A 27,546-nucleotide genomic window follows, 5' to 3' on the forward strand; every position below is an offset into this window, starting at 1 on the left:
AGAATTGCTTGAACCCGGGAGGCAGAGGTTGCACTGAGCCGAGACTGCACCACAGCAGTCCAGCCTGGTGACAGAGCAAGACTCTATCTCAAAAAAAAAAAAAAAAAAAGCAGCAGCAGCAAATTGACATTTTCCTCTTCTCTTTGAAAAATGTTGGACCAATTTAACCACAGGACACACTTTAAATATATTCAGAAAATATAATAAATCAACTAAAAAATTTAAGGCAAAATTGGTATATTCCACCTAATGATCTAAAATTATTTTCTTTTTTTCCTTTTTTTTTTCTTGTTTATTGAGACAGAGTTTTGCTCTTGTTGACCAGGTTGGAGTGCAATGGCCCGATCTTGGCTCACTGCAACCTCCACCTCACAGGTTCAAGTGATTCTCCTGCCTCAGCCTCCCAATTAGCTAGAATTACAGGCGCCCGCCACCATGCCTGCCTAATTTTTGTATTTTTAGTAGAGATGAGGTTTCCCCAGGTTGGCCAGGCTAGTCTTGAGCTCCTGACCTCAAGTGATCCACACGCCTCAGCCTCCCAAAGTGCTGAGATTACAGGCATGAGCCACCGTGCCTAGTCCTAATTATTTTCTTACTTAAAAACATCATGCAGTAACTCTAGAACCAACTGGAATGGCTAATCTTTTGTCTTTCATGCCATACCTCAAATTGCCCCCTCAGAAAGATCATCCCTGACTACCCTACTAAAGCTTCCTCCCCTTACTATTTGTACCATTACCCTCTTTAATTTGCTTCCTGCCGGGCCCAGTGGCGCCTGTAATCCCAGCATTTTGGGAGGCCAAGGTGGGTGGATCACAAGGTCAGGAGTGATACCAGCCTGACCAACATGGTGAAACCCCGTCTCTACTAAAAATACAAAAATTAGCTGGGCGTGGTGGCACACGTCTGTAATCCCAGCTACTCAGCAAGCTGAGGCAGGCAAATCGCTTGAACCCGGGAGGCGGACATTGCAGTGAGCCGAGATCGTACCACTGCCCTCCATTCTGGGCGACAGAGCCAGACTGTGTCAAAAAAAAAAAAAAAAAAAAAATGCTTTCTATTTCTTTTCACTATCCGTAATTGTATTTTCACATGACATGGTGCAATCTCACACAATTTTCAGTAAAAATGCTGAACACCAAAGAATACCTATCATATGGTTCCATGAAAGGTTCATAAATAGGTAAAACTAATCTATGGTGTTAAAAATCAGGAAAGGTTACCTTTGGGGAGGAAAGAAGGGATGGTGATTGGGAGGGGTGTCCACAGAGGTCTGAAATGCTGTGAATCTTGCTTCTTGATTTGAGTAGTGGTTAGGAGAGGTGCTGACTTTAGGATAAATTAACAAGTTACAACTTATAATTTGTGTATTTTTCTATATGTTATATTCCAATTTAAAAAGCATAAAACAGGCCGGTGATGGTGGCTCACCCCTGTAATCCCAGCACTTTGGGAGGCCGAGGCAGGCGGATCACCTGAGGTCAAGGGTTTGAGACCAGCCTGGATAACACTCAACATAGTGAAACCCGTCTCCACAAAAAATTCAAAAATTAGCCGGGCGTGGTGGCGCGTTCCTGTAATCCCAAGTACTCGGGAGGCTGAGGCAGGAGAATCCCTTGAAAATGGGAGGCGGAGGTTGCATTGAGGAGAGATGGCGCCATTGCACTCCAGCCTGGGCGACAGAGCAAGACTCCGTCTCAAAAAAAAAAAAAAAAAAAAGCAAGCATAAAAGGAAAGTAGACGGATGTGTCGACTAGAGTAAGGGCTCCCTGTGAGCAGGGATCCTCCTGTCTCAGTCGTTGCTCTCTGTTCCCCACTTGTAGACAGTGTTAGCAGAAGGCAGGTACCCAAGAAGTATTTGCTGAATGGAGCTGCGAGTGTCTGTGTATGTGAAGCGGGGAGATACCTAATTCTACTGAGCCCTATGTGGTTAAAGATTCTATGCGAGGCTTTTTAACCACTCTCTTTTCCTGAAACTAGAAAAAGGGTTCTTTGCGACTTTTTCCACCTGTAAATCAGAATACAGTAACCACCCGCCACGAAGTTGCTAGGCAGGCAGTAGAGGCGCTTTTCGTCCTCCTTTACCCTGATGGTGCATCTCGACAAGCGCCAAGCCCTCCATCCACGTCCCAGAGCCGACTTTGCTCCTTTTAGTCTAAAAGATCCTTCCCCCGCAGTGGACACAACACCGCGGAAGGCAGCTATCCCGGTCGAGCATATGGGGCGAAAGGGATCCCTTTTCACGTTTCTCCGCCCCTCCTCCTGGGGGCCAGACCCTCTGAACCTCAAGGACAAGGGCGCCAGGACCGCCCCAGCCTGGAAGGGCCGTATCACCGCGTCCCCTCACCCGACCCCCAAGCGACCCTGCAGGAAGGCCTGGGGAGGCCTCGCGTCGCATCCCAGGGAGTGGAGCGGAGCTGAGAGCCGGGTCGCCAGCTCTGCGCCGCCTCGTGGCGTGCAGCGAGCCCCCAGCACCTCCCCACATTAGCCCCGGGTCCAGAATCCCCGGGATCCCTTGTCCTTACCCCGCCGCCCGCCGGCCGCTGGAATTCGCGCCTGCAGCGGGTCCCAGGAAGGCGCCTGCGCGCTCGCCCCCGCGGCGGACTGTCCCTCCGGCCTTCCACCTCCGCGCGCCCGCTCACCCCCCACGCGCCTGGTGCGGGAGCGAGCCCGTCGAGCGTTAGGGGAGGGGCGGGCAACCTGGACGCGGAGAGGAGGCGGCCGGCTTAGGAGGTGGGGCAAGAGCTGCTGGAACCTGAGAGGTCCCAGACCCGGGTTAGGCTAGGGGCAGGTGGAAAGCCCCTTGCTCTTCTTTCCTGGGATGGTGGCCAAGACCAGAGCGGCTGTTTAGCCCACAGATTCCTGTCAGGGGCGGGTCCTGGCTGGCTGCACTGAGCAGAGAGCCTTGGCCGGTCCTCACCACCAGGCAGTAGGGCTTCCTCTGGGTCTGTGCCATTGAGGAGCCAGAAAGCCAACCTGCTTCACTTTCTTCCAGCTACATGCCTGAGAAGAAGAATGTGGTAGGACTGGGCAGCCACCTCAAGCAAGAAACATTACTGAACATCCAACCATTTTCAAGAGCCTGTGCGTTGTGCAAAAGGACAGCCCTGCCCTCAAGTAGCCACTACACGTGCCCCAGCGGACAGCTTGAATCACCTATTCCCAAACTTGTAAAAAATACCTATCTAGCCGGGCGCGGTGGCTCAAGCCTGTAATCCCAGCACTTTGGGAGGCCGAGGCGGGTGGATCACGAGGTCAAGAGATCGAGACCATCCTGGTCAACATGGTGAAACCCCGTCTCTACTAAAAATACAAAAAATTAGCTGGGCATGGTGGCGTGTGCCTGTAATCCCAGCGACTCAGGAGGCTGGGGCAGGAGAATTGCCTGAACCCAGGAGGCGGAGGTTGCGGTGAGCCGAGATCGCGCCATTGCACTCCAGCCTTGGTAACAAGAGCGAAACTCTGTCTCAAAAAAAAAAAAAAACAAAAAAACAAAAACCTATCTAGTATGTTAGCAAGACCTGCACACTTTTCCTTTTGCAGCGATCCCTTCATTTCCAGTTCCGCTATTTCCATCTCAGTCTAGGCCCGTGTCCAATCATGCATGGACAGTTGTAATGATTTCTAACTGCCTTCCTTTGTTCAGAGAATGCCCTCATTCCCCACTTATGAATCTTGCCATTCTACATAAGCCAACCCTATAATTTATAAGTGTTAGCAAATATTTGGCTAGAACTATGGCTTTCTACTGAGTCTGAACAGCTTCTCTCTGGGCCTCTGTTTTTTCAACTGGGAAAGGAATCAGTAGGGCTAGGTGAACTTCCAGATCTAAAAGATGATTATATCTAAAAGACCATCAGCACTGGGAGTATGGAGAAATATGGCCAGCTCCCCACTCTCAAGGCATTTAATTCTCATTGGAAAGACATTTTTATGCATAAAAGGATAAAAAGCTATAGAAGGTAACACATACTAAATGTTACATTACTTATATATGCACTAAGCACTGTAGGAGTTAGGAGAAGAGAGTTCACTGTAAACTGCAAACCATCAGGAAATGCTTTTCCTGGAGGAGTCAGCTGAGCTTTGAAGGAAAGCCTGGTCTTAGATGAGCCCAGAGAATGAGAGTAGGAATCTAGACAAAGGAAATGGTTCAAGCCAAAAATTGTGGCAGCTGAAAAGTGTAGAACATTTCCTCCAGTTTAGATGGTGGATGATGAAGCTGGAAAGGAGTGGTAATTATAGAGAGCCTTGAATACCAGGCTGTGGTGTCTGGAATGTATCTAGTGATCAGTAAGGGGCTGTTTAATGACTTTTAGCAGGGAGTCCATGTACAATACCATGTTAGAGAAAAATTAAAGTGGTAAAAATGGGTCAGATGAATTACAGGGAGACTGTAGCCGTCCATGCATGATTAGACAAGGGCCTGGACTGAGATGGCAATAGTGGAACTGGAAAGGAAGAGATCAATGCAAGAAGAAACGTGTACAGGTCTTAATAGCAGCACACTAGATGTATAGGAGTGAAACAAGGGAGAGAGAAGAATCAAGGATGGCTCCCACAAACTGATAGATCTTGGGAAGCCTGGAGAATAATCTGGCTTGGAGGGAAAGATGGAGCATTGTATTGAGTTCAAGGTGACATAAAGACAAGAAAGTTATAATACTCAGATGTCAGTTATGAATCAGAGCCCAGGAAAGAAGTTGGGGTGAAGATAGAGAGATGAAAGCATTTCATTTGCTGAACAGTGATGGAGACAGTGTAGAGAGAAAATAAACAACTTTACTTGAACAAATGCATTATCTCAGGCCAAAAGAAGGAAGGTAGACTGGTGAAGGATATTACATGGTTACAAACATAGAAAGAAATCCAGTACATTGCAGGATCATAAATATTAAGCATTTTGTGAACACGAACCATGTTTGGCAGACCAAAAATCATATTTTATTGAATCTAAAGTTCTACCACTTGTAAAAAGCACCATTATTTTATGTACCACTGAGGAAGAAAACAATATTACCATTTAAGCTAATAATTACTGTAAAACATATAATTTCAGAAATTATATGTGAAAAAAATTAATATGTGAAAAATATACACCGTAAAGTGATTGAAGTTGATACCAATCTCTCTTTCCTGTTTCTGAACCCAATAGCTTCTGACCCAGTATTTAACAAAAAGTTGATGCTCAAAATGTTCATTGAATACATAGTAGAAGAGACATCACAGTCACTAACTCATAGCTGAATTGTCCCACCGCTGCCAGCTCCATACCTTCTCCTGCTCTTTACCTCCAACAGGTATTATCTTTCACATCTGAATGTCCAGTGCCTTTACACAGCAGATGCTCAGCAAATCCATTTTGAATGATAGCATTTACTATAACCAAAAAGGATAAGCCATAGCAAAATTGTAGAGTAGATCAAGTTTACAGGAAGTGTAGAAAGGTGATTAGAACTAGTGTCTGACTCTGAAGATAAACAGGTTTAGATTTAAATCTTAGTTCTTCTACTTTCCAGTTGTGTGAACTTGGTAAAGTCTCCTAATGTCTCTGACATAATTACTTCACCTACAAAAAAAGAATTCATAATAATGTCATCTTCTTTGAATTTTAATGAGAGTAAAATGAAATCATGCATATAAAACTTGAACATACTGCCTGGCATATAGTATGCAATCAATAAATAATAGCTATTATAATTTGACTCTAACATGTGTTTACTTTTTATAGACTTTTCCTCTCTTTGAAGTGTCTTCTTTCCCCTACCATATAGCAGCCCATACATATATATATTTACATCCCCACCAGAAGCCTATTGTTCTTATCTGAAAATTTTCTCTGAAACAACGACCAGACACAGTAGCTCACACCTGTAATCCCAGCACTTTAGGAGGCTGAGGTGGGCAGATCCTTTGAGCCCAGGAGCTAAAGACCAGACTGAGCAACATGGTGAAAACCCTGTCTCTACAAAAAGTACATAAAAATTAGTGGAGTTTGGTGGTGTGCTCATGTAGTCCCAGCTTCTCAGGAGGCTGAGATGGGAGGATCACTTGAGCCCAGGGAGGTTGAGGCTACAGTGAACCATGATTGCACCAATGCATTCCAGCTTGAGTGAGAGAGCATAACCCTGTCTAAAAAATACAAAAATTAAAAAATGCGCTCTCTTTTCCGATTAGCGAGGCAGGAGAAGCCATGAGCAGCAAAGTCTCTCAGGAGACACCCTGTACGAGTTGGTGTGGGAAGTCCTGCACGGGAGCCAGCGCAAGCACCTCAAGTTCCTGGAGACGGTGGAGTTGCAGATGAGTTTGAAGAACTATGACCTCCAGAAGGACAAGCGTTTCTCGGGCACCGTCAGGCTTAAGTCCACTCCTCGCCCCAAGTTCTCCGTGTGTGTCCTGGGGGACCAGCAGCACTGGGACAAGGCCAAGGCCATGGATATCCCCCAATGGACATCCAGGCGCTGAAAAAACTCAACAAGAATAAAAAACTGGTCAAGAAGCTGGCCAAGAAGTATGATGCATTTTTGGCCTCAGAGTCTCTGATCAAGCAGATTCCACAAATCCTCGGCCCAGGCTTAAATAAGGCAGGAAAGTTCCCCTCCCTGCTCACACACAATGAAAACATGGTGGCCAAAGTGGATGAGGTAAAGTCCACAATCAAGTTCCAAATGAAGAAGGTGTTATGTCTGGCTGTGGCTTTTGGTCACGTGAAGATGACAGACGATGAGCTTGTGTGTGACATTCATTTGGCTGTCCATTTCTTGGTGTCATTGCTCAAGAAAATTGGCAGAATGTCTGGGCCTTATATATTAAGAGCACCATGGGCAAGCCCCAGCGCCTATATTAAGGCACATTTGAATAAATTCTACCAGTCCAAAAAAAAATTATCTGAAATCAAATTACACTAATGCATAGTCCTTATTAAAAGTTGTTGCATGCCGGGCGCAGTGGCTCAAGCCTGTAATCCCAGCACTTTGGGAGGCCGAGGCGGGTGGATCACGAGGTCAAGAGATCGAGACCATCCTGGTCAACATGGTGAAACCCCGTCTCTACTAAAAAAATACAAAAAATTAGCTGGGCATGGTGGCACGTGCCTGTAATCCCAGCTACTAAGGAGGCTGAGGCAGGAGAATTGCCTGAACCCGGGAGGCGGAGGTTGCGGTGAGCCAAGATCGCGCCATTGCACTCCAGCCTGGGTAACAAGAGTGAAACTCCGTCTCAAAAAAAAAAAAAAAAAAGAAAAAAAAAAAGTTGTTGCATTTTAAAGGAAGACAGGAAGGAATATGAAATGAACAGTAGTAATCTCTAAAGTCAGTTTGGATAATAGGTGATGGCTTCAATTATCTACTGCTGTGTAACAAATTACTTCAAAATTTAGTGGCTTATATAGCAGTGATTTTATTTGCTCATGATACTGTAGATCCAGAATCTAGGCAGGGTTCAGGTAGGTGGTTCTTCTGTTCCACTAGGATTGTCAGGCTGCATTCAGCTGGGAGATCAGCTGAGGCTAAAACATCTATGAATGGCTTCAGCCCTCTCTCCACAGGGGTTCTCTCTTCAGAAAGTTTTGCAAACTTTTTACATAGCAGCTCAATTCCCAGAGAGAACATTCCAAGTGGCAAAGGCAAATGTTGCAGATCTCTTACACCCCAGCCTTCCAAGTCACACAGTAACCTAGCCATGATACAAGGAGAGTGGAAATAGATTCTGCCTCTCAATCGGAAGGTAGGAAAGAATTTGTGGCCATCTGTCATCCACTACAGAAAAGTTGGGATGAAAGTAGAAATGGGCAAGAGCTCACCTAATAATTTTATTTGTCACCAGCCAGAAAATCACAGTTCAAATCCTCTTACTTTCTTGTCTTTCTGCCATGTCTTTCACAAAAGAAGCAACTTCTGGCAGCCATTTCATGTGCATAGAGTAAAGATAATAATCTCATTGTACAAATGGCATATAACTTGTTTTGGCCTGAATTGTAGCCCTCAAAATTCATATGTTGAAGTTCTAATCCCCCATGCCTAAGAATGTGACTATATTTGGAAACAGGGATTTTAAAGAGGTAATTAAAATTAAGTGAGGACATTAGGATGGGCCCTAATCCAACATGACTGGATCCTTGTAAGAATGGAAATTTGAACACAGATACGCATGCACACAGAGGAAAGACCATGTGAAGACAGAATAGGGCCATCTGCAAGCCAAGAAGAGAGGCCTCAAAAGAAATCAGTCCTGCAGACACTTTGATCTCTGACTTCAAGAAAACAAATTTCTGTTGTTTAAGCCACCCAGTCTGTGCTATTTTGTTACAGCAAACTTAACAAACCATTATATACTTTATTAAAGTTACTTTCTTTTTTTTTTTTTTTTTTTTTGATGGAGTCTCACTCTGTCACCTAGGCTGGAGTGCAGTGGCACAGTGTTGGCTCACTGCAGCCTCCACCTCCTGGGTTCAAACAATTCTCCTGCCTCAGCCTCCCGAGTAACTGGGACTACAGGTGCACACCACCACCCCTGGCTAACTTTTGTATTTTTAGTAGAGACAGAGTTTCGCCATATTGGTCAGACTGGTCTTGAACTCCTGACCTCATGATTCACCAACCTCAGCCTCCCACTATGCTGGGGTTATAGGCATGAGCCACCACGCTGGCTATTGAAGGTACTTTGAATATTCACTAGGCAAACTTCCTAACACAAATCATAATTTTATAATAATTTCTAGTTCTTTTCCTAGATCACTTCCACTCAGTAAGAAAACAAGCCCTTTTCTATGTAAGCTTCAGATCTTCTCTGATTTAAAGTTAAGGCTATTCACCTGATAATAGCTGTTCTTTGAAATAGAATCCCTTTTCTTATCAGTACCTGTTCCTCAATTGACCCTTTTATGGGTCAAAGTGACTCATTTTCCATTATTATGCAACCTCCAAATCTCATCATATTCTTGCCCCCTATAGGGCATAAGTTCACCTAAGTAGCATAGTGTTTGAGTTAAACTTTACATTGTCATGTTTCAATAGAGGCATTAGCAAAAGTCTTTCATATCCAGCTCACTTGATCTTCACAGTAACTCTGAGATAATGGTAGAACAGGTGTTATTAGCCGGGCGCGGTGGCTCAAGCCTGTAATCCCAGCACTTTGGGAGGCAGAGGCGGGTGGATCACGAGGTCAAGAGATCGAGACCATCCTGGTCAACATGGTGAAACCCCGTCTCTACTAAAAATACAAAAAATTAGCTGGGCATGGTGGTGCGTGCCTGTAATCCCAACTACTCAGGAGGCTGAGGCAGGAGAATTGCCTGAACCCAGGAGGCGGAGGTTGCGGTGAGCCGAGATCGCGCCATTGCACTCCAGCCTGGGTAACATGAGTGAAACTCCATCTCAAAAAAAAAAAAAAAAAAAAGAACAGGTGTTATTATCCCCTTTTGACGTATAAGAAAACTTGAGGCTGGGTGCGGTGGCTCACGCCTGTAATCCCAGCATTTTGGGAGGCCAAGGCGGGCAGATCATGAGGTCAAGAGATTAAGACCATCCTGAACAACACCGTGAAACTCATCTCTACTAAAAACACAAAAGTTAGCCGGGCATGGTGGCACATGCCTGTAATCCCAGCTACTTGGGAGGCTGAGGCAGGAGAATTGCTTGAACCTGGGAGGCAGAGGTTGCAGTGAGTCAAGATCGTGCCACAGCACTCAGGCCTGGTGATCAAGTGAGACTCCGTCTCAAAAAAAAAAAAAACCAAAAAACTTGAGAGTGACATTTCCTGAAGCATGTTCCACAGAACTCTCATTCAGTGAGATAATAACTATTGTCACAAAAAAAGAAGATTCTAGGCTCCCTAGTTGCAGACTGCTGTTCTAATGTCTCTGATGCCCAAATGTTCTTTCTCTCTCTCTTTTTTCTTTGTTTTCTTTCTTTCTTTCTTTTTTCTTTTCTTTTTTTTTTTTTTTCTTTTTTTAGACAGAGTCTTGCTCTGTTGCCCAGGCTGGAGTGCAGAGGCATGACCTCAGCTCACTGCAACCTCCACCTCCTGGGTTCAAGCCATTCTCCTGCCTTAGCCTCCCAAGTAGCTGGGATTACAAGCACCTGCCACCACACCCAGATAATTTTTTTTTTTGAGACGGAGTCTCTCTCCCCCAGGTTGGAGTGCAATGGTGTGATTTCCACTCACCACAACCTCCACCTGCTGGGTTCAAGCAATTCTCCTGCCTCAGCCTCCAGAGTAGGGATAACAGGCACACGCCACCAAGCCCAGCTAATTTTTTGTATTTTTAGTAGAGACAGGGTTTCACCATGTTGGCCAGGCTGGTCTTGAACTCCTGTCCTCAGGTGATCCACCTGCCTTGGCCTCCCAAAGGGCTGGGATTACAGGTGTGACCCACCACACCTGGCCTAATTTTTGCTTTTATTAAAAGAGAAAACAGCTGGGTGCAGTAGCTCAGGCTGTATCCCAGCACTTTAGGAGGCTGAGGTGGGCAGATCACCTGAGGTCAGGAGTTCGAGACCAGCCTGGCTAACATGGTGAACCCTCATCTCTACTAAAAATGCAAAAATTACTATGCATTTCCCATGGTCTTTGCAACCCACAGACCAGGAGATTCCCTCAGGTGCCTACACCACCAGGGCTCTGAGTTTCAAGCATAAAACTGGGCGGCCGTTTGGGCAGACACCAAGCTAGCTGCCAGAGCTTTTTTTCATACCCCAGTGGTGCCTAGAATGCCAGTGTGACAGAATCATTCACTCCCCTGGAAAAAGGGCTGAAGCCAGGGAGCCAAGAGGTCTAGCTCAGCAGATCCCACCCCCATGGAACCCAGCAAGGTAAGATCCACTGGCTTGAAATTCCTGCTGCCAGCACAGCAGTCTGAAATTGACCTGGGACACTAGAGCTTGGTGGAGGGAAGACCATCCACCATTACTGATGCTTGAATAGGTGGTTGTCCCCTCACAGCGTAAACAAAGCCATTGGGAAGTTTGACCCGTACCACAGCTTGGCAAACCTGCTATAGCCAGACTGCCTCTCTAGATTCCTCCTCTCAGGACAGGGCATCTCTGAAAGAAAGGCAGCAGCACCAGTCAGGGGCTTATAGATAAAACTCTCATTTCCCTCGGACAGAGCACCTGGGGGAAGGGGTGGCTGTGGGCACAGCTTCAGCAGAATTAAACTTTCCTGCCTGCCGGCTCTGAAGAGAGCAGCAAATCCCTCAGCACTGCACTCAAGGTCTGCTAAGGGACAGTCTGCCTTCCCAAGTGGGTCCCTGACCCCTGTGCCTCCTGACTGGGAGACACCTCCCAGCAAGGGTCAACAGATATCTTATATAGAGAGCTCTGGCTGGCATCTGGTGGGTGATCCTTTGGGACAAAGCTTCTGGAGGAAGGAACGGGAAGAAATCTTTGCTGTTCTGTACCCTCCACTAGTGATACCCAGGCAAACAGGGTCTGGAGAGGGCATCCAGCAAACGCCAGCACACCTACAGCAGAGGGACCTGACTGTTAGGAGAAAAACTAACAAACAGAAAGAAATAGCATCAAAATAAAAAAAAAGACGTCCACACAAAAACCCCATCTGAAAGTCACCAACATCAAAGACCAAAGGTAGATAAATCCACAAAGATGAGGAAAAACCAGTATAAAAAGGCTGAAAATTCAAAAAACCAGAAGGCCTCTTCTCATCCAAAGGATCACAACTCCTCACCAGCAAGAGAACAAAACTGGACAGAGAATGAGTTTGACGAATTGACAGAAGTAGGCTTCAAAAGGTGGATAATAACAAACTCCTCTGAGCTAAAGGAACATGTTCTAACCCAATGCAGGGAAGCTAAGAACCTTGAAAAAGAGCTAGAAGAATTGTTAACTAGAATAACCAGTTTAGAGAAGAACAGAAACGACCTGATGGAGCTAAAAAACACAGCATGAGAACTTTGTGAAGCATACACAATATAAATAGCCAAATTGATCAGGCAGAAAAAAAGGATATCAGAGATTGAAGATAAACTTAATGAAATAAAGTTTGAAGACAAGATTACAGAAAAAAGAATGAAAGGGAACTAACAAAGCCTCCAATAAATATGGGACCATGTGAAAAGACCAAATGTATGTTTGACTGGTGTACCTGAAAGTGACAGGGAGATTGGAACTATGTTGGAAAACACTCTTCAGCATATTATCCAGGAGAACTTCCCCAACCTAGCAAGACAGGCTAACATTCAAATTCAGGAAATATGGAGAATACCACAGAGCTACTCCTCAAGAAGATCATCCCCAAGACACGTAATCGTCAGACTCACCAAGGTTGAAATGAAGGAAAAAAATGTTAAGGGGTTAAGGGAAGCCAAAGAGAAAGTTCAATATACCCACAAAGGGAAGCCCATTAGACTCACAGAGGATCTCTCTGCAGAAACCCTATAAGCCAGAAGAGAGTAGGGGACAATATTCAACATTCTTAAAGAAGAAAATAATTTTCAACCTGGAATTTCATATCTAGCCAACCTAAGCTTCATAAGCAAAGAAGAAATAAAATCCTTTACAGATAAGCAAATACTGAGATATTTTGTCACCACCAGGCCTACCTTACGAGAGCTCCCAAAGGAAGCGCTAAATATGGAAAGGAAAAACCAGTACCAGTCCCTGCAAAAACATACTAAATTGTAAAGACCATTGATGCTATTAAGAAACTGCATCAACAGGCCGGGCGCGGTGGCTCAAGCCTGTAATCCCAGCACTTTGGGAGGCCGAGGCGGGTGGATCACGAGGTCAAGAGATCGAGACCATCCTGGTCAACATGGTGAAACCCCGTCTCAACCAAAAATACAAAAAAAAATTAGCTGGGCATGGTGGTGCGTGCCTGTAATCCCAGCTACTCAGGAGGCTGAGGCAGGAGAATTGCCTGAACCCAGGAGGCGGAGGTTGCGGTGAGCCGAGATCTCGCCATTGCACTCCAGCCTGGGTAACATGAGTGAAACTCCGTCTCAAAAAAAAAAAAAAAAAAGAAACTGCATCAACTAATAGTCAAAATAACCAGCTAGCATCATAATGATAGGATCAAATTCACATATAACAATATTAACCCTAAATGTAAATGGGCTCAATGCCCCAATTAAAAGACATAGACTGGCAAATTGCATAGAGTCAAGACGCATTGGTATGCTGTACTCAGGAGACCCATCTCACATGCAAAGACATACATAGGCTTAAAATAAAGGTATGGAAGAATATTTACCACGAAAATTGAAAGCAAAAAAAAAAAAAAAAAAACAGTGGTTGCAATCCTGTTCTCTGATAAAAAAAATGTTAAACCAAGAAAGATCAAAAAAAAAAAAAAAAAGGGCATTACATAATGGTAAAGGGATCAATGCAACAAGAAGAGCTAACTATCCTAAATATATATGCACCCAATACGGGAGCACCCAGATTCATAACGCAAGTTCTTAGAGACCTATAAAGAGACTTAGACTGCCACACAATAATAGTGGGATACTTTAACACCCCACTGTCAATATTAGACAGATCAACAAGACAGAAAATTAACAAAGATTTTCAGGACTTGAACTCAGCTGTGGACCAAGTGGACCTAATAAACATCTACAGAACTCTCCACCGCAAATAAACAGAATATACCTTCTTCTCAGCACCACATCACACTTATTCTAAAGTTGATTACATAATTGGAGGTAAAACACTCCTCAGCAAATGCAAAAGAACTCAGACCACAGTGCAATCAAATTAGAACTCAGGATTAAGAAACTTACTCAAGCCGGGCGCGGTGGCTCAAGCCTGTAATCCCAGCACTTTGGGAGGCCGAGGCGGGTGGATCACGAGGTCAAGAGATCGAGACCATCCTGGTCAACATGGTGAAACCCCGTCTCTACTAAAACTACAAAAAATTAGCTGGGCATGGTGGCACATGCCTGTAATCCCAGCTACTCAGGAGGCTGAGGCAGGAGAATTGCCTGAACTCAGGAGGTGGAGGTTGCGGTGAGCCGAGATCGTGCCATTGCACTCCAGCCTGGGTAACAAGAGCGAAACTCCGTCTCAAAAAAAAAAAAAAAAGAAAGAAACTTACTCAAAACCGCACAACTATCTGGAAACTGAACAACCTGCTCCCGAATGACTACTGGGTAAATAATGAAATTAAGGCAGAAGTAAAAAACCTTATGTATTTATTTTAAAATAAATAAAATCTTTAAAACCAATATAAATGTAAAAAAATAAAAATCTTTAAAACCAATGAGAAAAAAGTAACAGCATACCAGAATCTCTGGGACACAGCTAAAGTAGTGTTTAGAGAGAAATGTATAGCACTAAATGCCCACAGAAGAAAGCAGGAAAGATCTAAAATCAACACCCTAACATCACAATTAAAAGAACTAGAAAAGCAAGAGCAAACAAATTCAAAAGCTAGCAGAAGACAAGAAATAACTAAGATCAGAGCAGAACTGAAGGAGATAGAGACATGAAAAACCCTTCAAAGAATCAATGAATGCAGGAGCTGATTTTTTTAAAAGATTAACAAAATAGACTGCTAAACAGACTAATAAAGAAGAAAAGAGAGAAGAATCAAGTAGAAACAATAAAAAATCATAAAGGGACTATTACTACTGATCCCACAGAAATACGAACTACCATCAGAGAATACTATAAACACCTCTACAGAAATAAACTAGAAAATCTAGAAGAAATGGATAAGTTCCTGGACACATACCCTCTCCCAAGACTAAACCAGGAAGAAGTCGAATCCCTGAATAAACCAATAACAAGGTCTGAAATTGAAGCAGTAATTAATAGCTTACCAACTAAAAAATGTCCAGGACTAGACAGATTCACAGCCGAATTCTACCAGAGGTACAAAGAGGAACTGGTACCATTCCTTCTGAAACTATTCCAAACAACAGAAAAAGAGGGACTCCTCCCTAACTCATTTTATGAGGCAGCATCATCCTGATACCAAAACCTGGCAGAGACACAACAGAAAAAGAAAATTTCAGGCCAATATCGCTGATGAACATCAATGCAAAAATCCTCAATAAAATATTGGCAAACTGAATCCAGCAGCATATCAAAAAGCTTATCCACCACAATCAAGTGAGCTTCATCCCCGGGATGCAAGGCTGGTTCAACATACGCAAATCAATAAACATAATCCATCACATAAACAGAACCAATGACAAAACCACATGATTATCTCAATAGATGCAGAAAAGGCCTTTGATAAAATTCAACACCTGTTTATGCTAAAAAAAATAAAGGTATTGATGGAACGTATCTCAAAATAATAAGAGCTGTTTATGACAAATCCACAGCCAATATCATACTGATTGGGCAAAAACTGGAAGCATTCTCTTTGAAAACCAGCACAAGACAAAGATGCCCTCTCTCACCACTCCTATTCAACACAGTATTGAAAGTTCTGGCCATGGCAATCAGGTAAGAGAAAGAAATAAAGGATACTCAATCAGGAAAAGAGGAAGTCAAATTGTTTCTATTTGCAAATGACATGATTGTATATTTAGAAGACCCCATCGTCTCAGCACAAAATCTCCTTAAGCTGATAAGCAACTTCAGCAAAGTCTCAGGATACAAAATCAATGTGCAAAAATCACAAGCATTTCAATACACCAATAACAGACAAAGAGAGAGCCAAATCATGAGTGAACTCCCATTCACAATTGCTACAAAGAGAATAAAATACCTAGGAATACCATTTACAAGGGATGTGAAGGACCTCTTCAAGGAGAACTATAAACCACTGCTCAACAAAATAAGAGAGGACACAAACAAATGGAAAAACATTCCATGCTCATGAATAGGAAGAATCAATATTATGAAAATGGCCATACTGCCCAAAGTAATTTATATTTAAAGTGCTATCCCCATCAAGCTGCCATTGACTTTCTTCACAGAATTACAAAAAAGTACTTTAAATTTCATATGGAACCAAAAAAGAGCCCATATAGCCAAGACAATCCTAAGCAAAAAGAACAAAGCTAGAGGCATAATGCTACCTGACTTCAAAGTATAATAGAAGGCTATAGTAATCAAAACAGCATGGTACTGGTAACAAAACAGATATATAGACAAATAGAACAAAACAGAGGCCTCAGAAATAATGCCACACATCTACAATCATCTGATCTTTTACAAACCTGACAAAAGCAAGCAATGGGGAAAGGATTCCCTATTCAATAAATGGTATTGGGCTAGTATATGCAGAAAACTGAAACTGGACCCCTTCCTTACACCTTATACAAAAATTAACTCAAGATAGATTAAAGACTTAAATGTAAGACCTAAAACCATAAAAAACCCTAGAAGAAAACCTAGGCAATACCATTGAGGACACAGACATGGGCAAAGACTTGATGATTAAACCACCAAAAGCAATGACAACAAAAGCCAAAATTGACCAGTGGGCTCAATTAAACTACAGAGCTTCTGCACATCGAAAGAAACTATCATCAGCGTGAACAGGCAACCTACAAAATGGGAGAAAAATTTTGCAGTCTATCCAACAAGGGCTAATATCCAGAATCTAAAGGAACTTAAACAAATTTACAAGAAAAAAATGACCCCATCAAAAAGTGGGCAAAGGATATGAACAGACAGTTCTCTAAATAAGACATTTACGCAGCCAACAAACGTGAAAAAAAAGCTCATCATCACATTAGAGAAATGCAAATCAAAACCACAATGAGATACCATCTCATGACAGTTAGAATGTCAATCATTAAAAAGTCAGGAAACAACAGATGCTGGAGAGCATGTGGAGAAATAGGAATACACCGTTGGTGGAAGTATAAATTAGTTCAACCATTGTGGAAGACAGTGTGGGGATTCCTCAAGGATTAGAACCAGAAATACTATTTGACCCAGCAATCCCATTACTGGGTATATACCCAAAGGATTATAAATCATTCTACTACAAAGATACATGCATACATATGTTTATTGCAGTACTGTTTTCAATAGCAAAGACTTGGAACCAACCCAAATGCCCATCAGTGATAGAATGGATAAAGAAAATGTGGCACATATACACTATGGATTAAAAAGGATGAGTTCATGTCTTTTGCAGGGACATGGATGAAGCTGGAAACCATCATTCTCAGCAAACTAACATAGGAACAGAAAACCAAACACCACATGTTCTCACTCATAAGTGGGAGTTGAACAATGAGAACACATGGACACAGGGAGGGGCACATCACACACTGGTGCCTTTCAGGGGTTGGGGGGCTAGGGGTGGGACAGCATTAGGAGAAATACCTAGTGTGGATGATGGGTTGATGGGCGCGGCAAACCACCATGGCACGTGTATATACCTATGTAATAAACCTGCATGTTCTTACATGTAAATTATACATGTAAGTTCTGTTCCCAGAACTTAAAATATAATTTTAAAAAAGAAAAACATAAAAAACCTATAAATCTTAGTTACTTCTATTCATTTTCAAGTCTACTTAGAGGAAGTCAGAATATGAAATTTTCTGATTAAATTAATGATAAAGCAAAATTAAAATGGAAAAAATAAATTCCTAAAATTCAAAAATAAAATGAAACAAAAGAACTTAACTGTATATCCAGCCGATGGCTCAGCTACACAAAGAGACTGTTCCAAGTGACTTTAAAACCCATAATTTAGCTGGTATAATGGCGCAGCTGTAATTCCAGCTACTCGGGAGGCTGTGAGGCAGAAGGATCACTTGAGCCCAGGCCAGCCTGGGCAACGTAAAGAGACCCCATTAAAAAGAATAAGAGAGGGGGTTGGCGGTGCCGTGTCATGGAGGCTCAGTCTCCGAGCAGCCATTGAAGGGGAAGGAACTGCGGGTGTGTGTGTATGTGTGTGTGTGTGTATGTGTGTGCGCGCGTGCGTGCGTGTGTGTGCGCGCGCTAGTGTGTGGACAAGGAGGTTGGGGCAGCCGAGTTAGACTCCCAACTCTTGGACTCCATTTGCTATTCTCTTTCTCCCCCACACCTATCTGGTGGTAGTGGGCGTTTATATTTGCGTTCCTTTTCATTCATTTCTGAATCTTAAAAATTGTGGGTTGGGGGTTGTGGGAAAGGCAGAAAAGGGAAAGGAAGGAGAGTAGTAGCTGAAGAGGAAGAGGAGGACATGGAGATGAAGAAGAAGATTAACCTGGAGTTAAGGAACAGAGCCCCGGAGGAGGTGACAGAGTTAGTCCTTGATAATTGCCTGTGTGTCAATGGGGAAATTGAAGGCCTGAATGATACTTTTAAAGAACTAGAATTTCTGAGTATGGCTAATGTGGAACTAAGTTCACTGGCCCGGCTTCCCAGCTTAAATAAACTTCGAAAATTAGAGCTTAGTGACAATATAATTTCTGGAGGCTTGGAAGTCCTGGCAGAGAAATGTCCAAATCTTACCTACCTCAATCTGAGTGGAAACAAAATAAAAGATCTCAGTACAGTAGAAGCTCTGCAAAATCTTAAAAATTTGAAAAGTCTTGACCTGTTTAACTGCGAGATCACAAACCTGGAAGATTATAGAGAAAGTATTTTTGAACTGCTGCAGCAAATCACATACTTAGATGGATTTGATCAGGAGGATAATGAAGCACCAGACTCTGAAGAGGAGGATGATGAGGATGGAGATGAAGATGATGAAGAGGAAGAGGAAAATGAAGCTGGTCCACCTGAAGGATATGAGGAAGAGGAGGAGGAAGAGGAAGAGGAGGATGAGGATGAGGATGAAGATGAAGATGAAGCAGATTCAGAGTTGGGAGAGGGAGAAGAGGAAGTGGGTCTCTCATACTTAATGAAAGAAGAAATTCAGGATGAAGAAGATGATGATGACTATGTTGAAGAAGGAGAAGAGGAGGAAGAAGAAGAAGAAGAAAGTGTTCGAGGGGAGAAGAGGAAACGAGATGCTGAAGATGATGGAGAGGAAGAAGACGACTAGATCATTCTAAGACCAGATTCTCTAATGTTTCTGGGTGTGCAATAGAGTGATCACGTCTTTGTTTCTTCATGTACGATAGCTATCCCTACAGAAGATAATGTGTAACTTTTTATAGGAAAAGTGTGGTTTTACTATTTTTGCCTTATCATTCCAAATAAGAACTAGTCTGTTAATGATCATATTGTATGTAGAGAAAAATTTTCATTAACTACCATTGTGGAATTCCCTAGCAATTTATTTAGACTCTTAATTTTTAAAATTCAAGCTTACTGTATTAGGCATTTTTAGCTCATAATTAAAACATGATCACTTTAAAAAAAAAAAAAAAAAAAAATAAGAAAGAGAAAAAACAGGGCCTGGGTGCAGTTGATTATGCTTGTGATCCCAGCACTTTGGGAAGCATGAGAATCACTTGAGCACAGCAGTTCAAGACCAGCCTGGACAACATAGGGAGACCCCATCTCTACAAAAAAATTTTAAAAATCATCTGGGTGTGGTGGCACACACCTGTGTTCCCAGCTAGAGAGGCTGAGATGGAAGGATCACATAAGCCCAGAAGGCTGAAGATGCAGTGAGCCATAATTGTGCAACTGCACTCCAGTCTAGACAACAGAGCAAGGTCGTGTTTCAAAAAAATGAAAAGAAAAAAACACAGTAATTTTATGGTTAATTCCTAGCGTGATATACCCTAAGGGGAAAAAAAATCTGTAAAATAAATTAATAAATAATTTTTGGTAATCGTATTGTGGGTATTACAGCTGGAATTGTTATTCTGAAGCTACTATATGTGTAAAGTGGGATAAAGAAAATGAAGATATATATGCTATTCAAATTCTATCATGCCCGGTGTTTTGAGACCATGATTCTTGGCATGGGAAAATGAGTTAAATATGTAACATAAAGTCAGAATCTTGTTCTGTCACCCAGGCTGGAGCACAGTGGTGCAATCTTGGCTCATTGCAACCTCTGCCTCCAGGGTCTAAGTAATTCTTCTGTCTCAGCCTCCCGAGTAGCTGGGACTACAGGCAGATGCTAATTTTTTTGTATTTTTGTTAGAAATGGGGTTTCACCCTGTTGGCCAGGTTGGTCCAGAACTCCTGATCTCAAGCAATCCGCCCCCTCAGCCTCCCAAAGTGCTGGGATTACAGCTGTGAGCCACCACGCCGGGCCTAGAAGTTAAATATTGATATACGTTCAGGATTTATTTTATTCAATTATTGGAAGGAAGAAAGGAAAAAGGAAGGAAGGAAGGGAAGGAATGAAGGAGGGAGAGGGGGAAGAAAAGAAATTAAACTAGGCTGGGCATTGTAGCTGATGTCTGGAATCTCAGCCCTTTGGGAGGCCAAGATGGGCAGACCACTTGAAGCCAGGAGTTCGAGACCAGCCAGGCCAAAATGGTGAAACCCCATCTTTATTAAAAATACAAAAAATTAGCCGGTTGTGGTGGCACCTGTAATCCTAGCTACTCAGGAGACTGAGGCACAAGAATCGCTTGAACCTGGGAGGTGGAGGTGACAGTGAGCCAAGATCACCCCACCACTGCACTTCAGCCTAGGTGACAGAGGTTTTAGGTTGATTCCACTTTGGTTCCTCCAAATATGATGTTAGTTTCTGAAGTTCCAAAAGAGATTCCTTTCATTTATAAGACTGTTTTGTAGTCTGAAACAAGGGTGATCGTGTGTGTGTGTGTGTGTGTGTGTGTGTGTGTGTGTGTGTCTAGGAAAGGGAGAGAGAAAGAGAGAAGGGGAGGAGGTTTCAAAATAATGAGTTGGTTTATTAGCTTCCTCCATTGGTGACTTTTTTTGTAAAATTTTTTTGATAGATGGAATCTTGCTCTGTCACCAGGCTAGAGTGCAGTGGCCAGAACTCAGCTCACTGCAACCTCCGCCTCCCGGCTTCAAGCTATTCTCCTGCCTCAGCCTCCTAAGTAGCTGGGACTACAGGCACGCACCACCATACCCAGCTAAGTTTTGTTTTTGTTGTTTTGTTTTGTTTTGTTTTGTTTTGTTTTGTTTTGTTTTGAAATGGAGTCTCACTCTTTTTACCCCGGCTGGAGTGCAGTGGTGCAATCTCGGTTCACTGCAACCTCTGCCTACTGGGTTCAAGCGATCCTCCTGCCTCAGCCTCCCGCGTAGCTGTAACCACAGGCGCACGCCACCTGCAGTGCTGGGACTACAGCATGCCATGACCGACGGATTTTTGTATTTTTAGTAGAGACGGGGTTTCACCATGTTGACCAGGATGGTCTCCATCTCTTGACCTCGTGATCTGCCCGCCTTGGCCTCCCAAAGTGCTGGGATTAGAGGCGTGAGCCACCCCACCCAGCCCCTTATGTATTTTTTTCTTTTTAGTAGAGACAGGGTTTCACCATGTTGGCCAGGATGGTCTCTATTTCTCGACCTTGTGATCCACCCGCCTGGCCTCCCAAAGTGCTGGAATTGCGGGCATGAGCCACAGCGCCCAGCCGACAACTTTTTTTTTTTAAGTACCATGAACTCATGGAGAATGCGACTGACAATTCACATTCGATGTCTTTCAATCCAGTGTAGTTACTGTGCTTACTGGTGCTCAGTGTGTCCCTTGGCTAGTGGGAGTCTCTTTAAGTTGGCTTCTGAGTCTTTTTGACATGACCTAGCAGTCTTTACTTGAGTCATAGTTTCCTTACTCTCTGGTATAAGATGTTCCAGGTTTATTTTTGTATGTTGATTTTTCAAACCTGTAATTAGGTATTTCTTCAAGAACTCTGGTTCCTTTTAGCAGGAAATGGTATTTCAAGACCACAATCTATGTGTTGAGGATGCCCATTGCTATTGGGTTGGTTTTTGGTTTTAGTCCTTTTTGTAGAAAGAGCTAAAATATATGTTTTTCCTCCATCCCTCCCTTCCTCCCCTCTGTCCCTGCCTTCCTTCCTTTCTTCCTTCTCCCCGTCCCCTCCTTCCCTCCTTTCTTCTTTCCTTCCCCTCCTGCTTCCCTCCCCCCCTCACCCCTTCCTCCCTCCCTCCCTTCTTCCTTCCTTCCTTCCCTCCCTCCCTCCTTCCTTCCTTCCTTCCTTCCTTCCTTCCTTCCTTCCTTCCTTCCCTCCTCCCTTCCTTTTTTGAGATGGAGTCTCGCTCTGTTGCCCTGGCTGGAGTGCAGTGGCGCAATCTCAGTTCACTGCAACCTCCATATCCTGGGTTCAAGCAATTCTCCTGCCTCAGCCTCCCCAAGTAGCTGGGATTACAGGCACCACCACCACACCCAGTTTATTTTTAAATTTTTAGTAGAGATGGGGTTTCTCTATTGGCCAAGCTGGTCTCGAACTCTTGAGCTCAAGAAATTCACCCACCTCAGCCTCCCAAAGTCCTGGGATTCCGAGTGTGAGCCACCACTCCCGTCCTAAAACTGAATTGTTTTCTATTGTTAATAGAGCTATTTTGGTTCCTTTATTGTTTAAGTGATGCTAATCAAGTTAAATTTATAATTAATTGTGAATATACTTCTTCATTCAACAAATATTTATTGACTAACTAGCCTGCCCTGAAGGAGCTTACACCACTATTTTATACACAGTCTGGAAGAATATAATCATTGTTATTTTTACTGTCAATTTCAGATGCCAGCTGGAATCTCATATATATATATATACAGATGTTTCAACTGTATATATGTATATAATCATACATATAAGAATAATTTTGTTTATATGAACCATAAAAAAATACATGTCATGTCTTTATGGATAAAAAGAGTTCTTTAATGTGACAATATAATGTATTCATTGGTTCATGGACCCCTAAACCTCCAAGGAATAAATCTGCATCTCTCTCAGCCCAGGATCTTGAATTTAAATTTAAATCTATGATATATAGTATAACTTAGCCCAACATATTTTGGGACAATTATAAACATCCATAATTCCCAATCATGAATAACACTATTTGGTCAGTGTTTAAGTAGATTTGTAAAGCCAATGTGATAACACAAATGCTGCTTTATTACTTTATCTTCAGTGTCTTTCACAACTGAGTGGATTGTCACACTCTATTATGTGGTACACAGATCCATTGGCTTAGAGCTATCATGGTACTTGTCTAAAATGGTCTTTGAAAATGAAAATTTGGGCTAAACATAAAGGAAGCAACCTGCCAGTAAGAACTATTAGAATCAAAAATTCTTCCCAAGGGAAATGGTAAGAAATCCATTTTAAAATCATATAAATCAAGATAGTATGAGGTTCCAACTTATAAAATTTACAGTAAATACATCAAGATTTAAAGTCAGATTTTAAAATAGATTTTTATTTATGGTAGAGGATCAAAGTCCATGCCAGTGAAACAGGGTAAAACACAAAATGAAGTCTTTGCTTCTTACTTGACTTTTTACTTTTGTTCACCAAAGTTTTAAAAGGATTACCAAACTATAAATGAATGCTGAAGAGAGGGGCAGGACACAAAATATGTAGGATGTGATTTTTGTATCACCATTTTATTTGATAGTAGGTTTGGGGTTTGGTTTTAATGAGAAAGGAGATGGCAAATATCGTCAAGACAGAACTCTGCCTTTAAAAACATGGATTTAAAAATCTAAATGAGATACCACATGTGCCCAATAATAGTAGCAACTATATATCACCGGAATGATTCTCATAAAATGAAGGAAAGAACCTGGGTGCTTTGATGGTGCAAAGGAAAATAATCCTTCCTGGATATGTAGTGAAGACAGGTTTGTAAAAACTCTATCTATAAAAAGTTATTTTCTATAATTGATGGAGTTAGTTTTCTGGAATAATAGCTGAACTGCACAGAACTAAATTGTTATTGAATCTACAGTAGTCAGTTAAGCCCGGAGAAATAACCTCTAGGTGCACTTTCTCTTTTAGGATTTCTTTAGGATCCAGAGAAGAGAGCTAAGAGGAGGAAAGCATCTTCTCCCTTCAACTGTAGCACCCAAATCTACAACACATGAAAGTATATAATGGCTGGACATAGTGGCTCATATTTGTAATCCCAACACTTTGGGAAGTTGAGGTGGGAGGATTGCTGGAGCCCAGGAAATGGAGACCAGCCTGGGCAATATAGTGAGATCTTGTCTTTATTAAATTAAAAACAAAAAAAATTTAAAAAAAATTTTTTTAAGAGAAAGTATGAGAAGAAATTTAAAAATTAAAAAAAATTATTTCAAAACCCCTATCCAAAGTTGTTGTGGAATATTGTTGTGGTGTTTACTTTTCAAATACTAGAGTACTTGTTCTTTATAACTGTTCTCGGGAAAGATGGAACTACTGTATTACCCTAGGTAAACATTTGGGCTGATTGGAAGGGTGGGGCCAGAGAGTACTAAAACCTATTCAAAGAAATGAAAGGGGCTGGAAAAGTGTGAACATTCTCTAAAGCAGACCCCAGTGAAACGTAATTACAATTCATCAGAGACTCTGCATTTTCTTCTCCAAAGAATTCCACAGAACATTGTGGTTTAAATGAAATGCCTCAAAGCTGGTATCTAGTTACATTAAACACTAATTTGACTCCTTGGTTTGTTCTCTGCTGGAAGCTTTCTGATTGTGTATTCTTCACTTCCCAAATGAATTTTCCCTAGAGGCATCAGGGAAGCAGAAAACCCTTCTCTGGAAGCTCCTCTTCTAATTTTTTCCTCTTAACTTTCGTAAAATATCCAGTTCCTTTAAGCCATTTCACAGTATGAGATTTAATTACATTCTGGGTTGCTCTTTTCTGGTCCTTACTTGCTGCTACTGATTTGATTGAAACCCCCACGTAGAGATTTTTATTGAGTCCTGAGATCTAAGACATCCAAATCAAATTTTGGAAAACCTTGTGTTCTTAATAAAGTTCTCTACTTTCTCAGCACACTTATCTTACATTGAATTAATAAAGTTTTGGTAGTTGTTTATTTTTCATCTGTGATTTAGAAAAAGGCGAGATTAGCATGGATATTGCATTTTCAAGGACCTCACCACTATTAAATAGACTGTTAAGTGCATTTTATGGCTGAAGAGTCTGTTCTCAGTTCAGTCTACAAGAAATGCCAAGTTCATCTCTACGTGCTACATTGAACATTCACTGACTAAAATATTTTGTGTGGATCTAATACCTATGCTCTGTATCTTTTAAGTACATAACTCTAAATATTTTAGGACTAGTAAAACGTAATTCAATAACAGTCCTAAGAATATATATTGTCCCTCAAGAAAAATATAGTGTTCATATTTATCCAACGATATACATCCTTTGTTTCATTAGCACCTGCATATCATAAGTGACCAGATGTTGAAAAATAACACAAGCACTCATAAAATGAGAGTCTTATTTAAATCAAGAAAGCAACAATAGCTGATTAAAACTCCATCCTAAAATCGACTCAATTTGTTCTCAGGGTTTCAAGGCTATGAGAGAAGTGTTTTATGGACCTATATTCCAAACTGAACAGAATAGGTATTTTACCATTCATTCTTACTGACATTTGGGCCAACTTTAGGTTGTCTTTTTTAGAGGAACTTCTGCATAGCCATCTTACCTTCCCCTAAGGTGGTTTTTGAACACAAAACAAAGTGTCAGTGAATGAATGTGAGAAATAAATAAATAAATAAATAATATAAATTAAGAAATGATTTCCCTGCATGTTCCTCTCTTCTATCAAAGTACATGTCTATTTCTCATTTGACAGCAAACCCAATAAAAGGCAAGCCTCATTAAAGGAGAATTCTGTTCAAAGGACTTCTTACCTGTTTTTGCCTACTTGGCATGCCAAAACTTTGATTTTAATTGTTTGGTAGGCTACATCTAATCCAGATACTCATGCATGGCAGTAATTAAACAGATTCTTCAATTCAGAATTTTATGACCCAAAAGATGGATCCTCTGGGAATGCGCATGGGTAAGCTACCTGTTCTGAGGGCTTCCACTAGCCCAGACATGCATCCTAAGTATTTAAGCCATGTAAGTTCCCCAACTTTAACTTTCTGTGAGGAAATCCTACAGACCACACTAACTATAGAGAAAGTCTTTCTGTTCCTCCTTTCTGCCACAAATAACCGTATAGCCTTTCCCACCCTGCCCAGTTGGCATTACTATAATCTTTCTTCTGTACTCTCATTCCACTTTGCTAATACCTCCCTTACGGCATCTAATCCATTCCTCTTTGTGTTGTAATTAGGTGTATACATGTTTGCCTTCAACTAGACTTTAAGCTTTTTTTTTTTTTAAGATAGGGTTTCACCATGATGGCCAGGCTGGTCTTGAACTCCTGACCTCAGGTGATCCACCCACCTCGGCCTCCCAAAGTGCTAGGATTACAGGCGCGAGCCACCGCGCCTGGCCCGACTTTAAGCTTCTTAAGAGGAAGGGTTCATGCTTTCTTTCCTATGTTCTTTACAGTTTTCAGCACAGTATTTTGAATCAGTGGGTTCACAACAAGCAGTTGTTGAATTGTTTAAGTACATTAATTCAACAATTAATAATCAAAATTATATTAATTAAAGACTAAGCAGAGCTGTTAGAGAATTCCTAAGTTCCCTGTGGGAGCAGTAAAGATTACTTAAATATACTGGACAGTACACTTTGAATTTTGAAATATGCCAAAAGGAAAAACAACCTAGACTAATTTAAGCAATTTTGTAAAGCAATTTTGATCAATGTATTTATGATTCAGTAAATTATTCATTCCACAGATACACTAAGACTAGATTTCCTAAAAAAGAAAAACCAGCACTGAGACTAGATAAGATAGATCCCTGTTCTGCTTTTTTCAAATTGCTTGGACGATTTCTTTCTTTTTTTTTTTTTTTTTTTTTTTGGGGGGACGGAGTTTCGCTCTTGTTACCCAGGCTGGAGTGCAATGGCACGATCTCGGCTCACCGCAACCTCCGCCTCCTGGGTTCAGGCAATTCTCCTGCCTCAGCCTCCTGAGTAGCTGGGATTACAGGCACGCGCCACCATGCCCAGCTAATTTTTTGTATTTTTAGTAGAGACGGGGTTTCACCGTGTTGACCAGGATGGTCTCGATCTCTTGACCTTGTGATCCACCCGCCTCGGCCTCCCAAAGTGCTGGGATTACAGGCTTGAGCCACCGCGCCCGGCCATGCTTGGACGATTTCTTTAGTTTCTTTCCTTTGTTTGAGATAGAATCTTTGAAGTTAGTTCTCACTCATAAGTGGGAGTTGAACAATGAGAACACATGGACACAGGGAGGGGACCATCACACACCTATTGGGGTGTGGGAGGCAAGGGGAGGGATAGCATTAGGAGAAATACCTAATGTAGACGACAGGTTGATGGGTGCAGCAAACCACCATAGCACGTGTATACCTATGTAACAAACCTGCACATTCTGCACACATATCCCAGAACATAAAGTATAATAATAATAACAAGAATCTTTCAAGTTAATGGAATCTTAAGTTATTAACTATAAGAACAGTAGGACTACAAAACAGCTGTCAAGTTTTCTTAATCAAAGATCACTAATAAGCCTTGTTTGAAAAAGAAAACCCTACCATGACTGAAAGCACAAGACCAGAAGTCAGAAGACCTGGTTTTCTTCCTATGCTGCGACAGACTATGTTGCCTTCTCCAAGACACTTCAGCTTTCTGGGCTTCAGCTTCCTTATACAGTTTGGAGGTTTCATACTTGATAATCTCGAAGGTT

At 42.1% G+C, this 27,546-nt stretch overlaps 2 protein-coding genes and 1 pseudogene across 8 annotated transcripts in view; 2 read left to right on the forward strand and 1 right to left on the reverse strand.

Moving 5' to 3' along the window:
- Window positions 1–2,656, reverse strand: part of ALG6 (ALG6 alpha-1,3-glucosyltransferase) — a 73,818-nt gene extending 71,162 nt beyond the window's left edge. For 3 of the 5 annotated variants that reach the window (XM_032296763.1, XM_032296765.1, XM_032296761.1), the window contains exons 1-2: window positions 2,526–2,623; window positions 1,224–1,329 (exon numbers count right to left, since the gene is read on the reverse strand). The gene's annotated coding sequence lies outside the window, so the exon portion shown is untranslated. Of the gene's footprint in view, window positions 1–1,223; window positions 1,330–2,525 lie in introns of all 5 variants that reach the window. The other 2 variants (XM_032296764.1, XM_032296762.1) reach the window with 1 other exon arrangement.
- A 343-nt stretch (window positions 2,657–2,999) lies between these two features.
- LOC116563679 lies at window positions 3,000–6,868 on the forward strand (annotated as a pseudogene). Its single transcript, XR_004274518.1, has 2 exons — window positions 3,000–3,170; window positions 6,178–6,868. The product of XR_004274518.1 is annotated as a 60S ribosomal protein L10a pseudogene (transcript).
- A 10,880-nt stretch (window positions 6,869–17,748) lies between these two features.
- Window positions 17,749–19,240, forward strand: LOC116563921 (acidic leucine-rich nuclear phosphoprotein 32 family member E). Of its 2 annotated transcripts, XM_032296768.1 has the most exons (2): window positions 18,079–18,425; window positions 18,592–18,763. In XM_032296768.1, the coding sequence occupies exons 1-2, from the start codon at window positions 18,100–18,102 to the stop codon at window positions 18,761–18,763; spliced, it is 498 nt and encodes a 165-aa protein (XP_032152659.1). In that variant the 5' UTR covers window positions 18,079–18,099. The 2 variants fall into 2 exon arrangements, with proteins under 2 accessions (XP_032152658.1, XP_032152659.1); XM_032296767.1 differs by having other exon boundaries at window positions 17,749–19,240.
- Window positions 19,241–27,546: the final 8,306 nt, after the last annotated feature.

The sequence above is a fragment of the Sapajus apella genome, unplaced genomic scaffold (genome assembly GCF_009761245.1).
Source record: "Sapajus apella isolate SASKATOON/1434 unplaced genomic scaffold, GSC_monkey_1.0 scaffold36, whole genome shotgun sequence".
NCBI classification, from domain to species: Eukaryota; Metazoa; Chordata; class Mammalia; order Primates; family Cebidae; genus Sapajus; species Sapajus apella.